Raw genomic sequence first — 23,247 nt, 5'->3', positions numbered from 1 at the left:
TATATGTACCACTTCTTCTTTATCCATTCCTCTGTCAATGGACATTTAGGTTGCTTCCATGTCCTGGCTACTGTAAACAGTGCTGCAATGAACACTGGGGTGCATGTATCCTTTTGAATTATGGTTTTCTCAGGGTATATGCCCAGTAGTGGGATTGCTGGGTCGTATGGTAGTTCTATTTTTAGCTTTTTAAGGAACCTCCATACTGTTCTCCACAGTGGGTGTATCAAGTTACATTCCCACCAATAGCGCAAGAGGGTTCCCTTTTCTCCACACCCTCTCCAGCATTGGTTATTTGCAGACATTTTGATGATGGCCATTCTGACTGGTGTGAGGTGATGTATCATTGTAGTTTTGATTTGCATTTCTCTAATAATTAGCAGTGGTGAGCAGATTTTCATGTGCTTTTTGGCCATCTATATGTCTTCTTTGGAGAAATGTCTATTTAGGTCTTCTGCTCATTTTATGATTGGTTTGTTTGTATTTTGATAACGAGCTGCATGAGCAGTTTGTGTATTTTGGAGATTAATCCCTGGTCAGTTGCTTCATTTGCAAATATTTTCTCACATGTTGTGGGTTGTCTTTTCGTTCTGTTGATGGTTTCCTTTGGTGTGCAAAAGCTTTTAAGTTTAATCAGGTCCCATTCATTTATTTTTGTTTTTATTTTCATTACTCTAGGAGGTGGATCAAAAAAGACATTGCTGCAATTTATGTCAGAGAGTGTTCTGCCTATGTTTTCCTCTAAGAGTTTTATAGTATCTGGCCTTACATTTAGGTCTTTAATCCATTTTGAGTTTATTTTTGTGTATGCTGTTAGGGAGTGTTCTAATTTCATTCTTTTACATGTAGCTGTCCAGTTTTCCCAGCACCACTTACTGAAGAGACTATCTTTTCTCCATTGTATGTCCTTGCCTCCTTTGTCATAGATTAGGTGACTGTAGGTGCATGGGTTTATCTCTGGACTTTCTACCCTGTTCCATTGATCTATATTTCTGCTTTTGTGCCAGTACCATACTGTTTTGATTACTGTAGCTTTGTAGTATAGTCTGAAGTCAGGGAGCCTGATTCCTCCAACTCCGTTTTTCTTTCTCAAGATTGCTTTGACTATTCAGGGTCTTTTGTGTTTCCACACAAATGTAAAATTTTTTATTCTAATTCTGTGAAAAATGCCATTGGTAATTTGATAGGGATTACATTGAATCTGGAGATTGCTTTGGGTAGTCTAGTCATTTTCACAATATTGATTCTTCCAATCCAAGAACATGGTATATCTCTCCATCTGTTAGTGTCACCTTTAATCTTTTTTTCATCAGTACCTTATAATTTTCTGAGTACAGGTCTTTTGCCTCTTTAGGGAGGTTTATTCCTAGGTATTTTATTCTTTTGGATGCAATGGTAAATGAGATTGTTTCCTTAATTTCTCTTTCTGATCTTTCATTGTTAGTGTATAGGAATGCAAGAGATTTCTTGTATTAATTTTGTATCCTGCAATTTTACCAAATTCACTGACGAGCTCTAGTAGTTTTCTGGTAGCATCTTTAGGATTTTCTATGTATAGTATCATGCTATATGCAAACAGTGACAGTTTCACTTCTTCTTTTCCAATTTGTGTCCCTTTTATTTCTTTTTCTTCTCTGATTGCTGTGGCTAGGACATTCAGAACTATGTTGAATAAATGTGCTGAGAGTGGACATCCTTGTCTTTTTCCTGATCTTAGAGGAAATGCTTTCAGTTTTTCACCATTGAGAATGATGTTTGCTGTGGGTTTGTTGTATATGACCTTTATTATGTTGAGGTAGGTTCCCTCTATGCTTGCTTTCTGGAGATTTTTTATCATAAGTGGGTGTTGAATTTTGTCAAAAGCTTTTTCTGCATCTATTGAGATGATCATACGGTTTTTATTCTTCAGTTTGTTAATGTGGTGTATCACATTGATTGATTTATGTATATTGAAGAAACCTTGCATCCTTGGGATAAATCTCACTTGATCATGGTGTATGATCCTTTTAAGGTGTTGTTGGATTTGGTTTGCTAGTATTTTGTTGAGGATTTTTGCGTCATTTTCATCAGTGATATTGGTATGTAATTTTCCTTTTTTGTGATATCTTTGTCTGGTTTTAGTATCAGGGTGATGGTGGCCTCACAAAATGAGCTTGGGAGTGTTCCTTCCTCTGCAATTTTTGGGAAGAGTTTCAGAAGGATAGGTGTTAACTCTTCTCTAAATGTTTGACAGAATTTACCTGTGAAGCCATCTGGTCCTGGACTTTTGTTTGTTGAAAGTTTTTAAATCACAGTGTCAATTTCAGTAGTTGTGATTGGTCTGTTCTTATTTTTTATTTCTTCCTGGTTCAGTCTTGGAAGGCTGTACCTTTCTAAAAATTTGTCCATTTCTTCTAGGTTGTCCATTTTACTGGCATATAGTTGCTTGTAGTAGTTTCTTATGATCCTTTGTATTTCTGTGATGTCAGTTGTAACTTCTCCTTTCTCATTTCTAATTTTATTGATTTGACTCCTCCTCTGCCTTTTTTCTTGATGAGTCTGGCTAAAGGTTTATCAATTTTCTTTGTCTTCTCAAAGAACCAGCTTTTAGTTTCATTGATCTTTGCTATTGCTTTCTTCACCTCTATTTCATTTATTTCTGCTCTGATCTTTATGATTTCTTTCCTTCTACTAACTTTGGGTTTTGTTTGTTCTTCTTCCTCTAGTTGCTTTAGGTGTAAGGTTAGGTGGTTTATTTGAGATTTTTCTTGTTTCCTGAGGTAAGATTGTATTGCTATAAACTTCCCTCTTAGAACTGCTTTTGCTGCATCCCACAGGTTTTGGATCATCATGTTTTTGTTGTCATTTGTCTCTAGGTATTTTTTGATTTCCTCTTTGATTTCTTCAGTGATCCATTGGTTGTTTAGTAACACATTGTTTAGCCTCCATGTGTTTGTGTTTTTTACAGTTTTTTTTCCTGTAATTGATTTCTAATCTCATAGCATTGTGGTCAGAAAAGATGCTTGAAATGATTTCAATTTTCTTAAATTTACCAAGGCTTGATTTGTGACCCATGATGTGGTCTATTCTGGAGAATGTTCCATGTACACTTGAGAAGAAAGTGTATTCTGTTGTTTTTGGATGGAATGTCCTATAAATATCAATTAAGTCTCTCTGGTCTAATGTATCATTTAAGGCTTGTGTTTCCTTACTTATTTTCTGTTTGGATGATCTGTCCATTGGTGTAATTGGGGTGTTAAAGTCCCCCAATATTACTGTGTTATTGTCAGTTTCCCTTTTTATGGCTGTTAGCATTTGCCTTATATATTGAAGTTCTCCTATGTGGGTTCATATATATTTAAAGTTGTTATATCTTCTTCATGGATTGATCCCTTGATCATTATGTAGTGTCCTTCATTGTCGTCTCTAATTTAAAATTCTATTTTGTCACATGAGTATTGCTACTCCAGCTTTATTTTGATTTCCATTTGCGTGGAATATCTTTTTCTATCCCTTCATTTTCAGTCTGTATGTGCCTCTAGGTCTGAAGTGGATCTCTTGTAGACAGCATATATATGGGTCTTGTTTTTGTATCCACTCAGCCAGTCTGTCTTTGGTTGGAGCATTTAATCCATTTACATTTAAGGTAATTATTGATATGTATGTTCCTATTGCCATTTTCTTAACTGTCTTGGGTTTGTTTTTGTAGGTCTTTTTTCTTCCCTTCCGCTTTTGTTCTCTTCTCTTGTGGTTTGATGACCATCTTTAGTATTGTGTTTGGGTTGCTTTTTCTTTTGTGTGTGTCTTACCTATTGTAGTTTTCTGGTTTGCACTTCCCATGAGCTTTTGAAATAGCAGTCTATATATATACAAGGTTGTTTTAAGTTGCTGGTCTCTTCATTTCAAATGCAATTCCCATTTCCTGCATTTGTACTCTCCTCTTCTCATGGTTGCTGGTTTAGATATCATATTTGTGTGTGGATGATTTCCTACTTTTACTGTATTTTTGCCTCTACCAGTGAGCTTTCCCATTTGTGATTTTCTTATTTCTAGATGTGGCCTCTTTATTTCCTCCCTGCCTAGAGAAGTTCCTTTAGCATTTGTTGCAAAGCTGGTTTGGTGGTGCTGAATTCTCTTAGCTGTTGCTTGCCTGTGAAGCTTTTGATTTCTCTGTTGAATCTGAATGAGAGCCTTGCTGGGTAGAGTATTCTTGGTTGCAGGTTTTTCCCTTTCATCACTTTAAATATATTGTGCCACTCCTTTCTGGCCTGCAGAGTTTCTGCTGAAAAGTCAGCTGATAACCTTATGGGGATTCCCTTGTATGTTATTTGTTGCTTTTTCCTTGTTGCTTTTAATATTTTTCCTTTGTATTTAATTTTTGTCAGTTTGATTAATATAATACAATATAATATTATAATTAATATATAATCTCAGGCCCTTTCTCTTTCTCTTCTTCTTCTGGGACCTCTATAATGTGAATATTGGCGAGTTTAATGTTGTCCCAGAGGTCTCTTAGACTGTCTTCATTTCTTTTCACTTGCTTTTCTTTATTCTGTTTTGCAGAAGTGATTTCCAGCACTCTGTCTTCCAGCTCACTTATTCATTCTTCTGCCTCAGTTATTCTGCTATTGATTCCTTCTAGTATATTTTTCATTTCAGTTGTTGTGTTGTTCATCTCTGTTTGTTTGTTCTTTAGATCTTCTATCTCTTTGTTAAACATTTCTTGTATCTTCTCAGCCTGTGTCTCCATTCTTTTTCCGAGATTTTGGATCATCTTTACTATCATTACTCTGCATTCTTTTTCAGGTAGATTGCCTACCTCCTCTTCATTTAGTTGTTGTTGTAGGTTCTTTATCTTGCTTCTTCGTCTGCAACATATTTCTTTGTCATCTCATTTTGTCTAACTTACTGTGTTTGTGGTCTCCTTTCTGCAGGCTGCAGGACTGTAGTTCCTCTTGCTTCTAGTGTCTGCCCCCTGGTGGGTGAGGTTGGTCCAGGGGCTTGTGAAGGCTTCCTGGTGGGAGGGAATGGTGCCTGCCCTTTTGTGGGCCGAGTTGGGTCTTGTCCCTCTGGTGGGCAAGGCCATGTTGGGGGGTGTGTTTTGGGATGGCTGCAGGCTTAGTACGACTTTAGGCAGCCTGTCTGCTGATGGGTGGGGCTGTGTTCCTGTCTTGCTGGTTGTTCGGCCTGAGGCATTCCAGCACTGGAATCTGCAGGCTGTTGGGTGGGGCTAGGCCTTGGTGCTGAAATGGGGACCTCTGGGAGAGCTCATGCTCTGGGGCCCCTGCTACTAGTGTCCTCGGCCCCATGTGAGCTACAGCCAACCCCTGCCTCCCCACAAGACCCTCCAAGACCCCTAGGTAGGTCTAGCCAGGCTCCTATGGAGGTACTGCTTTGTGCTGGGTCCCAGTGCATTTGACACCTCGTGTGTGCCCTCCAAGAGTACAGTCTCCATTTCCCCCAGCCCTGTGGAGCTCCTACACTCAAGCCTCAATGGCCTTCAAGGCTAAATGCTCTGGGGGTTCTTCCTCCCAATCCCAGACACTTAGACTCTCTTGGAGGGCTATTTTTATATGGGAACGTCCCTGTGTAGCCTGCGTGGGTTTAAGATATATATATATATATATATATATATTTTTTTTTTTTGGTGCAAGGGCTGTTTTTAGTATGGATGTCTGCTCCCTCTTTCCTCAGTGTATGCTGGACGTTATCCCCTTGATAGGGGTTTGACTGGTGTTGTGGTGACTAGAGCCTGCCCTGGGTATTGAGTGGGGCCTCCCCTTTGCTCTGTGGTTGTCGGGGTGGGGTCTGCTCCCTAGTTGGAGTAGAGACCCCAGATTTGTTTCTTAGCTGTGTTTCTGATCTGTGATGCGAGGTAGGTGGGATTGGAGCAGCCCCACTGGGAGAGAAGGCACTGAGTATTCCTCCTCTGGAGCTGTTCACCTGTGAGCATGCTGTGTTGTGTCACCTTTCACCTGTTGTGTGAGCTCACAAGTTACTCTGTTATTGGCACTGCTCTCAGCCCCATCTTAACTGTGGGTATGCTGGCAGTTGGCCCTGGTGTCTCTCAGGCGTTGTTTTTACCAGGCCACCAACATAGATACACTGAAGTCATGTCCCAAGATTGCGGTAATCCTGGATCTGGACCCACTGTGGGCACTATGGGGGCAGCTCTGACTCTGACCTGGACCAACCCCTGCATGTACATGCCCACAAAGTCCACACCTGCTAAAGTCAGACCCATCTCAGTTGCAGGAGCACTTGTTGTCTGTTCAGATGTTCCGCAGGCGCTGAGTTTACCAAGCCAGTTGCAGGGGTTTAATCTGTGGTTTGTGCAGGTAAAAGGAGAGATTTCAGCTCTTCTTCCTTAGTCACACAGCCCCTGGGGCTCAGCTTTGGTTTCAGCCCCACCTCTGCATGTGGGCCACCCATAGGCGTCTGCTCCCTGCCCAGTCGAGGGGGTGGAGGCGGTGACCAGGGATGCACTGGCATGCTTTGGTGGGAGGGGGCAGAGGTGGCGACTGACGGGGATGTGCGAACCCACTCCAGCAGGAACCCCTCCTAGCGCCTCTGGGGGTGGGGGCCAGAGGGGGGGGAGAGAGGCTGTCATGGTGGCCCTGCCCTTCACATGTCACTCAACAATGGCGCTTCACTTCCATGGTGGTCTGGGCTTCCTCCAGGAGCATTCCTAGTTGTGGAGTTCCTCACTCCCATCCCCTCAGGCTGTCTCCACACAGCCCACAGCAGTCCTCTCCCCAGGTCTGCTCTCCAAACCCTACGTTCCAGCATCCAGCCCCCGTCCACACCAGCAGACACACAACTCAGGCTGGGGCATGCAGGGCTGTGTCATGGACCACCAGTGTAGGTCTCACTCTGTCCTGCCTGCCACAGACTGGCTGCTGTGCTCTCCTTCAGGCCCCTGATGCTCCCCTTCTGTCTCAGCTGATCTCCCCACTGGCAATGGGGGTTCCCTGGGTGCAGGAACCTCTCCTCTCCTTCAGGTCCTCCCGAAGCCCCCACAGGGTGCAGGTCCTGTCCTGCTTCCTCTTTTCTTTTTTTCCTTTTCTCATTTTTGTCCTACCCGGTTATGCGGGGATCTTTTCTTATCCTTTTAGGTGTCCGAGGTCCTCTGCTAGTGTTCAGCCGGTGCTCTGTAAGAATTGTTCCATTTGTAGATGTATTCTTGATGCCCCTGTGGGAAGAGGTTAACTCCATGTCCTCCTTCTCCGCCATCTTCTCCTTCTCCCCGCTTCTTCTTAATATTATTTTCTACATAATACAAAACATTCCTGTCTTTTTCTTGGAAGACTATAAAAATCTCATTCACAATTTTCTTCTGGTTCCTAGGAAACTGTTGCCCAGGCTGCTGAAAGAAGTTATTTGGGAAGAGTCACTATTTCTTTGAGAAAAGGGTGAATATTCAAATGACCTGAAATCAGCTTTGGCTCTGGAATACCAGACCAAGAATACCATGTGCTAACTCCGGGAATGGCACAGTTTAAGTGTGACCAGGAAAATCAGGCCTGGAGAAGGCAAGAGTCTTATATCTGTAGAGATTAGCATTAAAACAATCACCAAGATCCTTGGTATTCAAAAGCCATACTCAATATTGACTGTTCTCTTTCATGTAGAGATATAAAAGACCAGTCATCCAAATGTACAATTCAGACTTCTTATATACAAACCTGTGGGACCTTCAACCTAAACCAGTACTTTCTCATACTGGACACAAACTCCATTAGTTCATACAATGCATTCAGTCAGTAAATGTTTACCAAGTACCTAATGATTCACAGGGGCTGGTGCTAGGATTAAGCTCAGGCTTAGTTTATAGAGAGGGGAAGGAATATGTGAGAGTAAGAAATGAGATACTCTGAACAATCTGGTAAAGAATCATAAATAACTCAAGGCAGTATTAGGTAATAATAACAGCTAACAGATATAGTATGCTTAGTATGTGCCTGGTACTGTTCTAAGTCTTTTCCATGTACAATGTATTCTTTTTAAAATAAATATCTTTATTGAAGTATAATTTGAATACCATAAAATTTACCCCTCTTAAGTGTACAGTTTGATAAATAGTAGTAAATTTATACAGCTATGAAAGCATGGCCACAACCCAGTTTTTAATATTTTTGTCATGATTTTACTTATTCATTTTTGTAATCCAGTTTTAGAATATTTCATCACTTCAAAAAGTTCCCTCATGCCCATTTGTAGTCAATCTCTTCTCCCTGTTTGGTCTGCTCCCATTACTCTCCAGCTCTATCTTTATAGTTTTGCCATTTCCAGAAATAGATACTATTTCTTAATATATAATTTACAGATAAGGAAAATAAGCTTTAGGGGACTTAAATGACGTGCCCAAGATCACAAAGCTAATAAGTGACCAGCATTCATATCCAGCCAATCTGATCCCAGGGTTTTCACCATTATGCTATACTGCTGTAAAAAACAATATGAAAAGTCTGAGGAATTCAGAAGTGGGAGAGATCACATCTGGCTGTAAGATTAGGGAAGATCTGATGCAGGAGGTGAACTTTTGAAAGAAAGGAATAAGGAGCATGGAATTAGCAAAAGCATTAAACTAAAAAACCTTAAGGCTAAATATTTAATGTATTCAGGAAATATTTATTGAGCATCACTATGTCCTTTTAGCTTGCTAATCACTTTAAATCACTTTACCTGCATTATCTCATTAATCCTTATAGCAGTCCATAAATTATATTATTGTCCTCAATTTACAGATAAGGAAGTGGAAACTGTGAAAAGGTCAAGCAGTGTGTCCAATATCACATAGGGGCTGGTCGGAACAAGGCTGGGCTTTGAATGCAGTCAAGGTCTATTTGACTCTGAATTGCAAACTCTTAAACATTGTGTTAGTTGAGCTCTAAAATAAAATGAAGCAGCAACAACAATTAAAAAACCCAATCTGGGACTTCCCTGGTGGTCCAGTGGTTAAGACTCTGTGCTCCCAATGCAGGGGGCACGGGTTCGATCCCTGGTCAGGGAACTAAGATCCTGCATGCCACATGGTGTGGCCTAAAAAATAAATAAATAAAAAGTAAATAAACAAACAAATAAATGAATAAATTTTAAAAAACCCAAACTGATCTTTGGAGAGATTATTCTTGTGGCAGAACTTAGAATAGAGTGGAACAGAGAGAATGGAGGCAGGCAAAGCAGTTCACTATGACTACAACTGCTGGGTGGCATCTTGGGTGATAGAAGGGGAAATTAAAATAGGTAATAGGAGGAGAAACAACTGGAAGGGATTTGTGGCTGACGTGAGAGGGGAGAAGAAATGCCTGGTAGTGATAAGAAGAGAAATATCTTTTTAGTCACTATCACGGAAAACCTGAACATTAGTCTTTTTTTTTTTTTTTTTTTCCGTTTTGATACTTCTGTCAAAAACTTGGTTGAGACAATTGATATTTGATGGGGAAAATTTTAAAAAGAAATTTTAACAGAGAGTGCAGGGACTTCAAGAGTACGTAGAATCATGAGGAATCCCTCATGAGGCACAATAATGTATGTATACATGCTCATTAATTTTTCTGGGTAAAGAGACCATAGTTTTCATTATATTCTGAAAGGGACCCCAAAAAGTTCAGAATGATTGCTCTAAGGCATAGGGCAAGTTTATTCCTTTTTCTTAATTCTATAAGCTCTATTCCTTATTAAGTTTCCAGAAAGCTATATATCAGCTTTTAATTATATTTGTTCCTTCTATAAAATTTGATTTAATATTAAGTATACCAACAATTACATACAGTTAATGCATATTCATAGAATGACATATCTCTCTATATTTATACACACACACAGACACACACACAACCACACCCACACAAAGACAATGTACACATTTTAAAAACAAAAGTGCTGGTAAGACTATCATCCACTAAGCAGATAAATCTCATGTATAAATGCATATGTTTATATATATGTAAATATATGTGAATATATTTATGTAAATAAACACACACATATATTTTTGCATACACAGATGGTATTGAACATAATGGATCATGTCCTATTTATACAGAGCTGGGGGTATGTCTGCTCATCCATCAATCAACATCTCACGATAAGAGAACTTCTTAGAGTTAACATTTAAGAAAACTCTGTTTCTTGACCCGTTGTTTCATTTTGCATTTTTAAAATAGCTGAGCTATATTATAGTATTCAGTTTAGTTTAAAGAATAAATGATAAAGAAAATACCAGGGTGAGCCCTCTCTAGATCAAGAAATAAAATACTGGCAGCATACAACCTGGAAGCATCACCAATACCCATTCCCGATTACAATCTCTTCTCACATCCAAGAGCCAGCCACTATTCTCATAAGTACTCCCTTTCTCTTCTCTATAGTTTTACCACTTATGTGTGCATCCCAAAATGTGATTTAGTTTTGCCACTTTTGAACTTTATACAAATAGAAATATACTGTATATATTCTTTTTGAGACTTTTTTTGCTCAGTATTATGTCTGTGAAATTGATCTGTGTTGATGATTCATGTAGCTGCAGTTTGTGTTCTTTGCTATACAGTATTCCACTGTATGCATTTATGACTTTTTATCCACTCTGTGATTGATGGACATTTGGAATATTTCTGGTTTGGGGCTAATGTGAATAATGCTGCTGTGACAGAGGCCGCTAGTTATCCACCAAAACACACTCTTCCCTTCTTCCGGGGTACACAGCTAGATTATATTCCCCAGTCTTCCCTGTAATTATGTATGGTCAGGTGGAAAACTAGTGGACACGACGTGTGCCATTTCAGGCCTGTCCTATAAAAACCTTGAAGCCTTTCACGTGTACTCTTCCATTCCCTTCCTACTCTTTGTTGACCTGCTGTGGCAGGGCCAACAGTTTCTTACACAAACTCTTTTAGAAAACAAAGGAGAAAAAAAAGACTTCCTGACTCATTAAAAAAGAAAACTGTGGTGAAATACACATTTACCATTTTAACCATTTTAATGTGTACAATTCACTGGCATTAGGTGCATTACAATGAATGTTGTACAACCATTGCCACGCTCTAGTTCCATAACTTTTTCATCACTCTAAATGGAAACCCTGTACCATTTAAGTAGCCATTCTCCTTTTCCCCCTCTCCCTGAGCCCCTGTGAACCACTAATCTCCTTTGTCTATTCTGGATATTTCATATAAGTAAAATCATACAACATGATTCCATCAACATGGCCTTTTGTATCTGGCTACTTTCACTTAGCAAAATGTTTTCAAGGTTCATCCACATTGTAGCATATATCAGAAGTTTATTCCTTCTTATGGTTAAATTATACTCCACTGTATGTATATATTGCATTTTGTTTATACATTCATCTGTCCATGGACATTTGCGTTGTTCCCACCTTTTGGATATTATGAATAGAGTTGTTATGATCATTTGTGTACAAGATTTGCTTGAAAGCATTTTGTCAATTACTTTGGGTATAAACTTATGAGTGGAATTGATGAGTTATATGCTAATTCTATGTTTAATGTATTGAGGAATCACCAAAGTGTTTTCCACAATGGCTCCATAATTTTAAAGTTCTAGCAGCAATGTATGAGGGTTCTGATTTCTCTGCATTCTCTCTAACTTATTTTACATTTTAAAAATTATAACAATCATAGTGGGTGTTAAAGTGGGTATCTTATTTGATTTGGATTTCCCTAACGATTAGGGATGTTGAACATCTTTTCATGCTTGTTGGCCATTTGTACATCTTCTTCAGAGAAATGTCTTTTCATGTACTTTGCCCAGTTTTTAAATGGGTTGTCTTTTTGTTTTTGAGTTGTAATAGTTCTTTATATATTCTGGATACCAGACCCACATAAGATACAAGATTTTCAAATTTTTAACCCACTCTGTGGACTATCTTTACATTCTCTTGATGGTGTTCTTTGGCACAAAAATTTTTAATTTTCATGAAATCAAATTAATCTATTTTTTTCTTTTGGTTGCTTGTATTTTTGGTGTCAAATCTAAGAAACCACTGCCTAATCCAAGGTCACGAAGATCTATACCTATGTGTTCTCTGAAGAGCTTTATAGTTTTAGCTCTTATATTTAGGTCTTTGATTCATTTTGAGTTAATTTTTATATATGGCATGAAGTATACAAATGAAGGATCCAGCTTCATTTTTTTCACATGTGGATAGCCAGTTGTCCCAGCATCATTTGTTGAAAAGACTATTCCTTCCCTATTGAATTGTCATGGCACTCCTGTCAAAAATCAATTGTATCAACTATCTATCTATCTACCTACCTACCTATCTATCCATCTCTAGCTATCTCCTTATATCAGTACCACACTGTTTTGATTACTGTACCTTTGTAGTAAGTTTTGAAGTTAGGAAGTTTGAACCCTCCAACTTTGTTCTTCTTTTTCAAGACTGTGTTAGCTATTGGGAACCCCTGCAATTCTTTATGAGTTTTAGGATCAGCTTTTCCATTTTTGCAAAAAAGTGTTGTTGGGATTTTGATAGGAATTGCACTGAATCTGTAGGCCAATTTGCAGAGTACTGCCATCTTAAGAATATTAAGTCTTCAAATCCATGAATGTGGGATGTCTTTCCATTTACATCTTCTTTAATTTGATGCAGCAATGTTTTGTACTGTTCAGTGTACAAGTCTTGCACTCAGTTAAATTTATTGCTAGGTATTTTATTGTTTTGATGCTGTTATAAATGGAATTGTTTTCCTGTTCCTTTTCAGTAGTTCCTTACTAGTGTATAGAAATACAATGGATTTTTGTTTTAAATTCTTTCCTGAAACTTTGCTAAATTCATTTATTAGCTCTAAAAGTTTTTGTGCAATTAGCTGTAGTAGTTTTTGGGTTTTTTTTGCATTCTCTAGGATTTTCTATATATAAAATCATGTCATCTGCTAATGCAGTTTAACTTCTTCCTTTCCAACTTGAATATGTTTTATTTCTTTTTCTTGCCTAATTTTTCTGTCTAGAACTTCCAGTAAAATGTTGAATAGAATTGGCAAAAGTGGGAATACTTGGCTTGTTCCTGATCTTAGAGGAAAAACTTGCAGTCTTTCACAATTGAAAATGACATTAGCTGTGGGTTTTTCATAGATGCCCTTCATCTTGTTGAAGAAGTCCCTGCTACTCCTATTTTATTATTGTTTCTATCATGGAGTGTTGAATTTTGTCAAATGCTTTTTCTGTGTTAAGATGATCATATTTTTTATTTTTATAATATGGTATATTGTATTGATTGATTTTCATATGTTGAAGTACCTTTGAATTCCTGGGCTAAATCCTATTTGGTCATGATATATAATCCTTTTAATATGTTGCTGCATTCAGTTTGTTATTATTTTGTTGAGGATATTTTCATCTATATTCACAAGGGATTTTGGTCTGTAGTTTTCTTTTCTTGTGATGTCTTTGGCTCTGGTATCAGACTAATGCTGGCCTCATTTTAATGATTGAGTAAGTGTTCCTTCCTCTTCTATTTTTTGGGAAGAGTTTGAAAAAAATTTGTGTTAATTCTTCTTTAATATTTGGTAGAATTCACCAGTGAAGCCATCTGGTCCTCGGCTTGCCTTGTTGGGAGTTTTTAGATTACTGATTTAATCTCTTTACTTGTTATAGGTCTATTCAGATGTTCTACTTTTCTTGAGTCAGTTTTGGTAGTCTGTGTATTTTTAGGAATGTGTCCATTTCATCTAGGTTTGTTGCCTTTTGGTTGTCTATTGTTTGTCTCAACTGTTATTTTTTACCCCAGGTGGCAGTGTTCACTTGGCTTTCAGTATTTTCAAGGAATGTCCTACATGTAACTGCTTCTCTGTCCTGAAAAATTTCAGAGGTAGGAAAAACAAAGGCAGTCTCCTTGTATCAGTCTTTTGGGAAATCCAGACAGGTTGAAACAGACAAACACAACTCCTTGAGAATAAGGTCTGCTTCCTCTGGGACCAGGTACTCACACCTGGAACTTGGCTGCCATCTACAAGACTGCTGTCACACTGTGGAAGGGGGCAGGGCAAGGATAAATTAAAACTTCATTAAGTTCTCCTACCATGTTTCAGTGGCCTTTTTTCCCGGTTAAGCATTTGCTTGGTTTCCATAAATCATTCACCATCTTTCAGAGCTCTGATAATGTTGGTTCTGACAGTATGTGCCACGTTTTTCAGTGTTTCTGGCAAGGGACAAGCCCCTGGAAGTCCCTACTCTGCCATTTTTGCTGACATGCTCCTGACTCATTTATGACACTAGTATAACTCTGATACCAAAATCTGACGAGGTCATTACAAAAAAAAGGATATTACACACCAATATCTCCCAATCAGTGTAATTCATCAAATTAACAGAATAAGGAAGAAAACACATGATCATCTCAATAGGTGCAGAAAAAAAAGATGTGATGAAATTTAACACTCATTATGACAAAGGCTCTCAGCAAATGAGGAGGGAACTTTCTTAACCTGATAAATGGCATTTACAAAAAGCCTACAGCTAAAATCATACTTAATGGTGAAAGACTGTCTGCCTTCCCTATGACAATGGGAACAAGGCATGAAGTCCACTTTTACCATTTTATTCTACATTGTAATAGAAGTCCTAGAGAGTACAGTGAAATAAGAAGAAATAAAAGGCATAAAAAGATTGGAAAGAGAGTAACTGTTATGGACTGAATTGTGGTGTCCCCCTCCACCCCCTGCAATTCATATGCAGAAGTCCTAACCCCCCCCCAGTACAGCTCAGAATGGGACTGTATTTGGAGACAGGGCCTTTAAAGAGGTAATTAAGGTCAAATTAAGTCATATGGGTGGCCCCTAACCCAACATGACTCTTTGTCCTTATAAGAAAAGGGAGACACACCAAGGATGCACATTCACAGCAAAAAGGGCATGTGAGGACACACTGAGAAGGCAGCCATCTGCAAACCAAGGAGAGAGGCCTCACGGGGAAGGACTGGAAAGGAACGTGAGGAAGTTTTCATGAATAATGGAAATGTACTATTTCTTAATTATGTAGGTATATCCAATTGTCGAGGCTTATCAAACTGTACTATTAAGTCCTGTGCAGTTTTATTGTATATAAATTAAACCTCAATTAGAATAAAAGAAAATGAAAAAAACCCCACAGTTTTCTTGGCTCTTAAGCAGTGCTGTTTTTAAGACCCCACTCTACTGACCTTCTTTGACATTACCAATCAATCACCATTAGGACTTTGAAGGGACCAGCACATACACTTCTTAAGCCACTAAATCATTGCAGGGACTGAGGTCAAAAGGTCTAATTGATTAGATCCTTGTTGTGGGAAAATGGGGCAAGGACACAAAAAGAAAAATTAATATATATACAGTTAACCTTTGAACAACGTGGGGGTTAATGCGAGCGTAACTTAGAGTTACTCCGTATAGGCGGTTCCTCCACATCTGTGGATTCAATCAATCACGACTGTTTAGAACTGCAGTATTTACTACTGAAAAAACTCTGCATGTCAGTGGACTCGGCAGTTCAACCCTGAGTTGTTCAAGGGTCAACTGTAATATATTAATTCATTAAACAAATACATTATGAGAACCTACCACATGTTAAGCAACATTCAAGGAAATGGGGAAACAACAGTGAACATAAGGAGTGCTTATATTCTCATGGGAGAAGACACAAAACATACATAATAAGTAAGTAAATTATATAGTATTTTGAGATACTTCTATTGCAGAGGATAGGAAATGTAGAGCCTCTGGTTCAAGTTACTATTCGATATATAGCAACTTCAACTCTGAATGTTAGTCTCTTGCGTTTGAATTTTTTTTTGAGGGGACTGGGCAGGACGATTTAATCTACATGTTTAGGTTTATTCATAGCTCTATACTATGCTTGTCTTCTGTATTCTAATGATAAAGGTATCAATTTTTAACAAATCTTTTAGCTCAGACTACTGGGAACCAGAAGTAATATATTGTGGTATCCTTTCTAATGATTAAACATATAATAATAATAATGATAATGCTAATAATAAAAGAAACATGAATAAATGTTCCTTAGAGGCAAGATGGAAATGGTTTCTGTACTTTAGATACTCCTACTTGCTTATTTCTTTAATCAGGACTGTAATTTTAATCCAACATGGGCTACAAAGATTCTCACATCATTGCAAGCACAGACTCACTTAGAGGAACAACTAGGAGCTTCAGAGATTATTTCTCACTTCACATTATTCCTTCATTTCCAGTAAAAGAAAAATGTGTTTGGGAGTCTCTCAGGGAGTCTCAACCAGCGACAGCTGCTGTATATTATATAACCTAAAAAAAACCCGAAAGACAAAATGAAGGGCATGGTCAATACCATCAGGTAAATCCAATTTATTCTAGGTTCAGCCTCTCTCATACCCTCTCAAAGTGTTAAGGGGAGTCAGAGATCGATGTCAGAGAAATAAACAGGAGGTAGCTCTAAATGTAGTATTGGGCTTTGTAGTATTGGGTTAGTATTTTCCTAATTAATTCTGGAACATGCGTGCTCAGTGGCCTCACAACCTCTGCCAGCCCATCAGCATAACAGGAAAAAATATTCTCCCAGATTCGAGGGCTCTTATAAAAGAGAGTCAGTGATTGTTCAGGAAGGGGAGGTTCTAGGCAAGCTAGGAGAGAATAAAAATACTGCTGTGTAGGGAGGAAAAAAGAAGAATGAAGATTGGGTATTTTTAGATTTATGCCTTTGGCTTAAAAGTTCTTGACTCAAGTTTGGATTTTCCTAAGTAATGTCTCCTTGTTCCACAGAGCTCAATAAAAGCAACTAAGACAGAACATTCCAAGCATCTATGACTGAAAAACAATTTATATTTTAAGCATAATTCTGACAATACTGTACTGTACTGATATTTTTGCAATCACAAGGTTATTTCTTGAGACAAGAATCAGGTCTGTTTTGTTTTTTTTACATGTTTAGTATTAATAAAGTTGACAGAATGGTGAGGAAGATAGGAGAGGTAAAGGAGAAAGAGACTGATAATAAAGATTAATGGTCCTGCAGTAAATGTCCTATGTAGTACTTAATGATTAAAGGACAACAAAAGTAACAAAGGATATAAAACAGAAGAATAATATATTTAAAAACTCAGATACGCTAAAGAGAGGAAAACAATTAAGGAGATGCTAAACCAAGCAGTGTAACTTAGGTAATTGGTGTCAGGTCATTGCCTTATGCTAAACAGGGGGTCCAATCCCGCTACAGCACACCTTGGAAAGTTGGTCTCCCACAGCAAATGCCAATGCAATAACTTTGCCCTGTACTGTGATCTGTGTATACCACCAGCTCTGCAATGGGCAGAATGGCTCAAAGGGGCAGTTTTAGCTCCTCAGTGATCAGGTATACCATAATTTTGCTAATGGCTCCATAGTAGAATAAAAGAAGAGAAAAATACAAGACAGCATTTCTTATGAGTAGAAGAAAAAGTTAATAGTTGCTGTGAATACCTTGAAACAAAACTCTTTTTAAAAGATGAAAATTTTTCCATTTTTCTCACTATAGTGCTACAACCCTCCCCCCCCAAAAAAAAGAGAAGAAAAAAAAAAAAACTAATGAAAAAAATAAAACCATGAGTGAAAACTGTTCTTGAAAACTGCAGAATTATAACAGCTTTCTCTTGGTTAAATTGATTGGTATAGTAACATTATAAAATGACTATCAGGATTCATTGTGCACAACAGAAAGTGCTGAAATGTCAGCAGACTACACAGCAAAAAGTAATGGGTTCTGAACCCCTGTTAGTCAAAAATGATTTTGCTTCAAATTAGAAATTGATTTTTTTTTTTTTTGGGAAAAAAGCCCTTTCTAGACTTCTGGCTTCTGTAGCTGGGCTTGGGAGAGATTAACCTCCACCATGGCCAGGGCTGGCCTGATGATACCTTTCTCAAAGTGCCTTTTCAATTGCAGCTTTCTAATGTTGCTGTGGTCTCAACCAATAACACAAGTTATTTGTCCCTTTGCTATCACACTGTATTTTTCTCATTTTGCTATTTTATTTTAGTGCTGACACACAACACAAATTTATTGTCAAGTTAACAGAAGACTATGTTGAGCCTTGCAGTGTAACTACCACACCAATTCTGACTGGTTCTCCACTCTCCAAAGTGCAATGACTAAGAATAGAGGGAGCCAAAAGTAAGAGTTTCCCATCTCTGAAGGACTACTAATAGAGAAAGTAGAGAAGATTCCATCTCACATACTAAGTCTCCTCAATTTCATTTTTGTTTCTGGTAGCAAAGTCTAAAAAGACAAAAGTTGTTCTAAGTTGTCCTAAAACAATAGAGGTCTGCAGAACTTTTGCCCTATGTCAAACAAAATGTACCTTTGCTTTTGTTTCAAATTGTGGATAGTCTCCCTTCTGAAGCTTGGACTAATTATCATCTCTCAGTTATCTGGGAGAGGACTAAGTGATTTCTAGATTAATCATAATTAAAACCAAAAAACATGACAAAGTTGGCAGCTGATGAGGAAAGGCAGAGAGTAGTATACCTGTAAGATCTCATAAAGCACTGCTCAATTCTCAAATAAATAAATGTGAGAGTGGTTAGAGAGATTATGAAAAGTTGGTTGATTAACACTAGCAGTGGGCAGTGCTAGCTAGCTAGCCCAGTAAAACAAGAGGTAAACAAGGAGGAAATCAGGGTTAATGGTTGTGAGCAGGAACAAAAGATGTCTGGGAAAGAGGCATGAGCAGAAGGGGGCTCTGAGACCTTTTGGGACCCTTTGTTTTCTGTACATCATTTCTGACCGATGAAGCTCAGACTTGTTCCATTCTGTCCCAGAGTCCCTCCTTTAATGATTCCGGGAGAGATTTAAGCCAAAAGTCACTCCAGAAACAACTGGAAAATGCAATTAAATTTGACTGCCTCACTCAACCTTTCACATAGTTATTTATAATTGATTTCTTTTAAAATATCTATGACATATAAAATAGGAAGGCACTTCAAAGACTGCTAGGCAATATAGGCTTAAGACGTATGAGGTTCTGTTTTAGCCGCAATGACCTCTCCTCCACCCTCCTTGTATTTCCAGTTAATCGAGGATTAACTGTAGTTGTTACAGTTCACTTTCTCAGCAAAGATTTATGTTCAATTTCTTGTCCTCTTTATTTGCTTTAAGCATTATTTTATGTCTATGACCACATTTACTGCTTAATAATTCTTGCAGTTTGCTGTTTGCAAAAGGAGGGACACATTAGACAGTTTCTCATATGAGTGTTGTAAGAGAAATGTTGATGCAATTCACTGATCTAGGTGACGTGCTACCTTTGGCCTTGCGGGCCCATGTCAGTTTGTAACACATTTGACTCTTGTTCAGGGTTATAGGAAATCATCTGGCGCTCATGACTAGCAGGCATCAGCAACCACCTGCCCCCAAGAGCTTCCCGTTTTGCTACTACAGATGCTGAGCTTACCTCTTTGGGGTTGATATGCATCTTTCTTTTGATCTGTCCACAGGGCATCATCTTCCATATGTGACTGAAACCCAACTGTCTTCTTCTCCCTTCTATTCTCTCCATTGTTAGTAGAGTCTTGGTAATTTTTGCTGGATGATGATGTTCCAAGCGTCCAGCCATCATATTTTGACTTCAATAAACTGAAAAGAATAAACATTTATGAGCTGTAAAGAGCACAGCAGGGGGTATAGATCACACAAAGGCATATACATTCAGTATGAGTTGAAATGCAATTCATGGCAATAGAAACTTTCTTTTTCTTATCTTTTATTGATGTATAGTTTAAATAATTTACTGAAGGTCTATTTTGTGTTCTGCCAAAACAATTTTGGAGAAGAAATGGTTTTTATCCTCAAAAAGTTTATATTTGGGGTTGGGGAAATGAGACTCAGCCCTAAAACTGCTAATAAAGCCATAGAGTATGACTAAGAACCAGAGTATCTGTAAAAATAAAAAGTATGTTAAAACAAGACTTGCATAACTAAAATGTTTCCGAGTACTAAAAATGAACATAAGATTAAAATATCACCAATTTGCTTCAAAATGCATTTGTGTTTCTCATTTTCAATTGTTATAGTATTTATTATGTAGTCAGGGTATGTGAGGAATGGTACTATAGTGCTTGTGGGAGAATTGGTCTCTGTCCTCACATAATTTCATTATAAAGTCAACAAGGCAAATATGGAGTAAAAGAAATTTTAATGAAAATAAACACACGTGCATATGTTTTTCTCTCCAATGAACTATGTTCCCACCATTAGCACAATCCCACTTATAACATTTTATTTTTTAGAGAGAAATGTTATGATGATGTGTATCCCTTACTATTCTACCAGCCTCTTCCTTCTAATTTAAGTTCACCATAGACTCGTGATACTTTAGTTTTGTCTTCCCCATGACCATAAACAAGGTGAAAATTAAAATGAAGAAAAATAATTTATTCAAAAAGTAATATTCTAAAAACTAGGATATTTAAACTCCCCAGCAGCAGAGGCAATCTCTAGACAAGAATAAGTTGATGGAGTATTACTGGATCCATTATGAATCCTAGGTGGCCCTTGACCAGGATTCAAATCACATAAACCCATCAAAGTCACTGGGCTTCTTTTGTGTGGATCAGAATTTTTAGTAATGTTTGCTCACATCATAATTTATTAATAAAAACCAATACATTAAATGGTTTTAGGTTCAGAGTGGTAAAAAGAAACAAACTATTAGCAGTATGGCTTTACAGGGGCATAAAGCAGTGTATTAAATTTATACACTTAAAATTTTTTTTACCAGAACCCAAGGATCACTTTCCCTTGTGGACCTACCAGTGGACGCATATCTTAGCCAATGTAACTTCTACTCATGGGACAGGAAAATACGGAGAATAAAACTATATTACTGTTAATGAAAGATAAGTTTACCTCAACCCAGAAGTCCCAAACCCTGGCAAATCCAACAACTACATCTCTACTTGTTCTTACAGAAAAGTTAATGTGACCAAGACTACTGGGTTCCCCAAAATCATACATTCTTAGGTCAGCCAAGCTCCCAATACTAGCCAATGTTGATCACTCCCAATACTGAATGTTCCTTCCATTTTACACAGAAGATTGTCTGTACCTTTATTCCAAATCCCATCCTGGGAACCTGGGTTCTAATTTCCCTGAAATAAAGATGACTATATAAAAATTTTTCTTCTTTCATTTGCATTTATTTCCAACTTTACCCATCTACTATTCTTCTATTAACATCTCAGAAGAAAATCACAACTTTTACTCATACTCTTGATACCATTTTGGCCCCTTCCCTCTGTGACAATGGCCTGCCAATCATCTCCTTTTCTTATAGCTTACAAGCTCCTCCTCTCAAATGAATTCTCTCCTAGGATTACAAATAAGACCAGACTTTCCATCAAAAATCAAAACCTAAATCTAAATCCCAAAACTATCCCTTAAGTGGAAAAGTATAATAATACTCAGTGTCAGTGAGAGTGTGGGGACAGGAGGATTTTAATATAGTACTAGGGAAACTGCAAATTGGGATAACCCTTCTGTGAGTGATTTGTCACTACAAAATAAAAGTGCACCTAACCTCCTACAATTTCACTTTTAAGAAGTTACCCTGTAGAATTACATAAACAACAGTGGAATTAGAAAATTTTCTCATACTACATACAAAAATAAATCCAAAATGGATTAAAGACCTAAATATAAGACTGGAAGCGATAAAACTCCTAGAAGAAAACATAGGCAGAACACTCTTTGACATAAATCATAGCAATATTTGTTTTGGATCCGTTTCTTAAGGCAAAGGAAATAAAAGCAAGAATAAATGAATGGGACCTAATTAAACTTAAAAGCTTTTGCACAGCAAAGGAAACCACTGAAAAAATGAAAAGACAACCCACTGAATGGGAGAAAATATTTGCAAATGACATGACTAATAAGGGGTTAACAGTCAAAATATATAAACAGCTCATACTACTTAACATCAAAAAACCCAATTAAAAAAAATGGGCAGAAGATCTGAATAGACATTTTTCCAAAGAAGATATACAGATGGTCAACAGGCACATGAAAAGACATCGCTAATCATCAGAGGAATGCAAGTCATAACTATGATGAGATATCACCTCGTACCTGTCAGAATGGCTACCACGAAAAAGACAACAAACAACAAATGTTGGTAAGGATGTGAAGAAAAGGAAACCCTTGTATACTGTTGGTGGGAATGTAAATTGGTGCAGCCTCTACGAAAAACAATATAGAGACTCCTCAAAAAGCTAAAAATAGAACCAACATATGATCTAGCAATTTCACTCTTGGGTATACATCTGAAGAAAACAAAAACACTAATTTGAAAAGATGCATGCACCCCATTGGTCATAGCAGCATAATTTACAGTAGCCAAGCTATAGAAGCAACCTAAGTGTCCATTAACAGATGATGGATAAAGAAGATGTGGTATATATATACAATGGAACACTACTCAGTCATTAAAAAAAGAATGAAATTTTGCCATTTACAACAACATGGATGGACCTGGAGGGTATTATGCTTAGTGAAATAAGTCAGACAGGGAAAGACAAATACTATATGCTATCACTTATATGTGGAACCTAAAAAATAAAACAAATGAATGACTATAACAAAATAGAAACAGATTCACAGATAGAGAGAACAACTAGTGGTTACCAGTGGGGAGAGGAAAGAGGACAGGGGCAGGATAGGGGTATGGGATTAAGAGGTACAAATTACTATGTATAAAATAAGTAAGCTACAAGTATATATTGTACAGTACAGGGAATATAGTCTGTTTTATAATAACTATAAATGGAACATAATCTATAAAAATTCTGAATCACTGTCTCATACACCTGAAACTAATACAATATTGTAAATAAACTATACCTTAATTTAAAAAAATAAATAGGGACTTCCCTGGTGGTGTAGTGGTTAAGAATCCACCTGCCAATGTAGGGGACATGGGTTTGAACCCTGGTCCGGGAAGATCCCACATGCCGTGGAGCAACTAAGCCCATGCACCACAACTACTGAGCGTGCACTCTAGAGCCCATGAGCCACAACTACTGAGCCCGTGTGCCACAACTACTGAAGCCCGGGTGCCTAGAGCCTGTGCTCCGCAACAAGAGAAGCCACCGCAATGAAAAGCCCGCGCACCGCAACGAAGAGGAGCCCCCACTTGCCGCAACTAGAGAAAGCTGGTGCGGAGCAATGAAGACCCAATGCAGCCAAAAATAAATAAATAAATATATTAAAAATAAATAAATAAATAAAATCATACTATCATCATTTATA

At 37.8% G+C, this 23,247-nt stretch overlaps 1 protein-coding gene across 6 annotated transcripts in view; it reads right to left on the bottom strand.

Moving 5' to 3' along the window:
• Positions 1 to 23,247, bottom strand: part of KIAA1328 (KIAA1328 ortholog) — a 367,487-nt gene that overhangs the window by 55,722 nt on the left and 288,518 nt on the right. For all 6 annotated transcript variants that reach the window (XM_036822916.1, XM_036822915.1, XM_036822920.1 and 3 more), the window contains one exon: positions 19,397 to 19,578. In XM_036822916.1, the coding sequence (XP_036678811.1) occupies positions 19,397 to 19,578 (182 nt within the window). The remainder of the gene's footprint in view (positions 1 to 19,396; positions 19,579 to 23,247) is intronic.

The sequence above is a fragment of the Balaenoptera musculus genome, chromosome 14 (assembly GCF_009873245.2).
Source record: "Balaenoptera musculus isolate JJ_BM4_2016_0621 chromosome 14, mBalMus1.pri.v3, whole genome shotgun sequence".
In the NCBI taxonomy this organism is placed as follows: Eukaryota; Metazoa; Chordata; class Mammalia; order Artiodactyla; family Balaenopteridae; genus Balaenoptera; species Balaenoptera musculus.
Note: the sequence above shows the minus strand (reverse complement) of the source record. Positions and strands in the feature narration are given on the sequence as shown.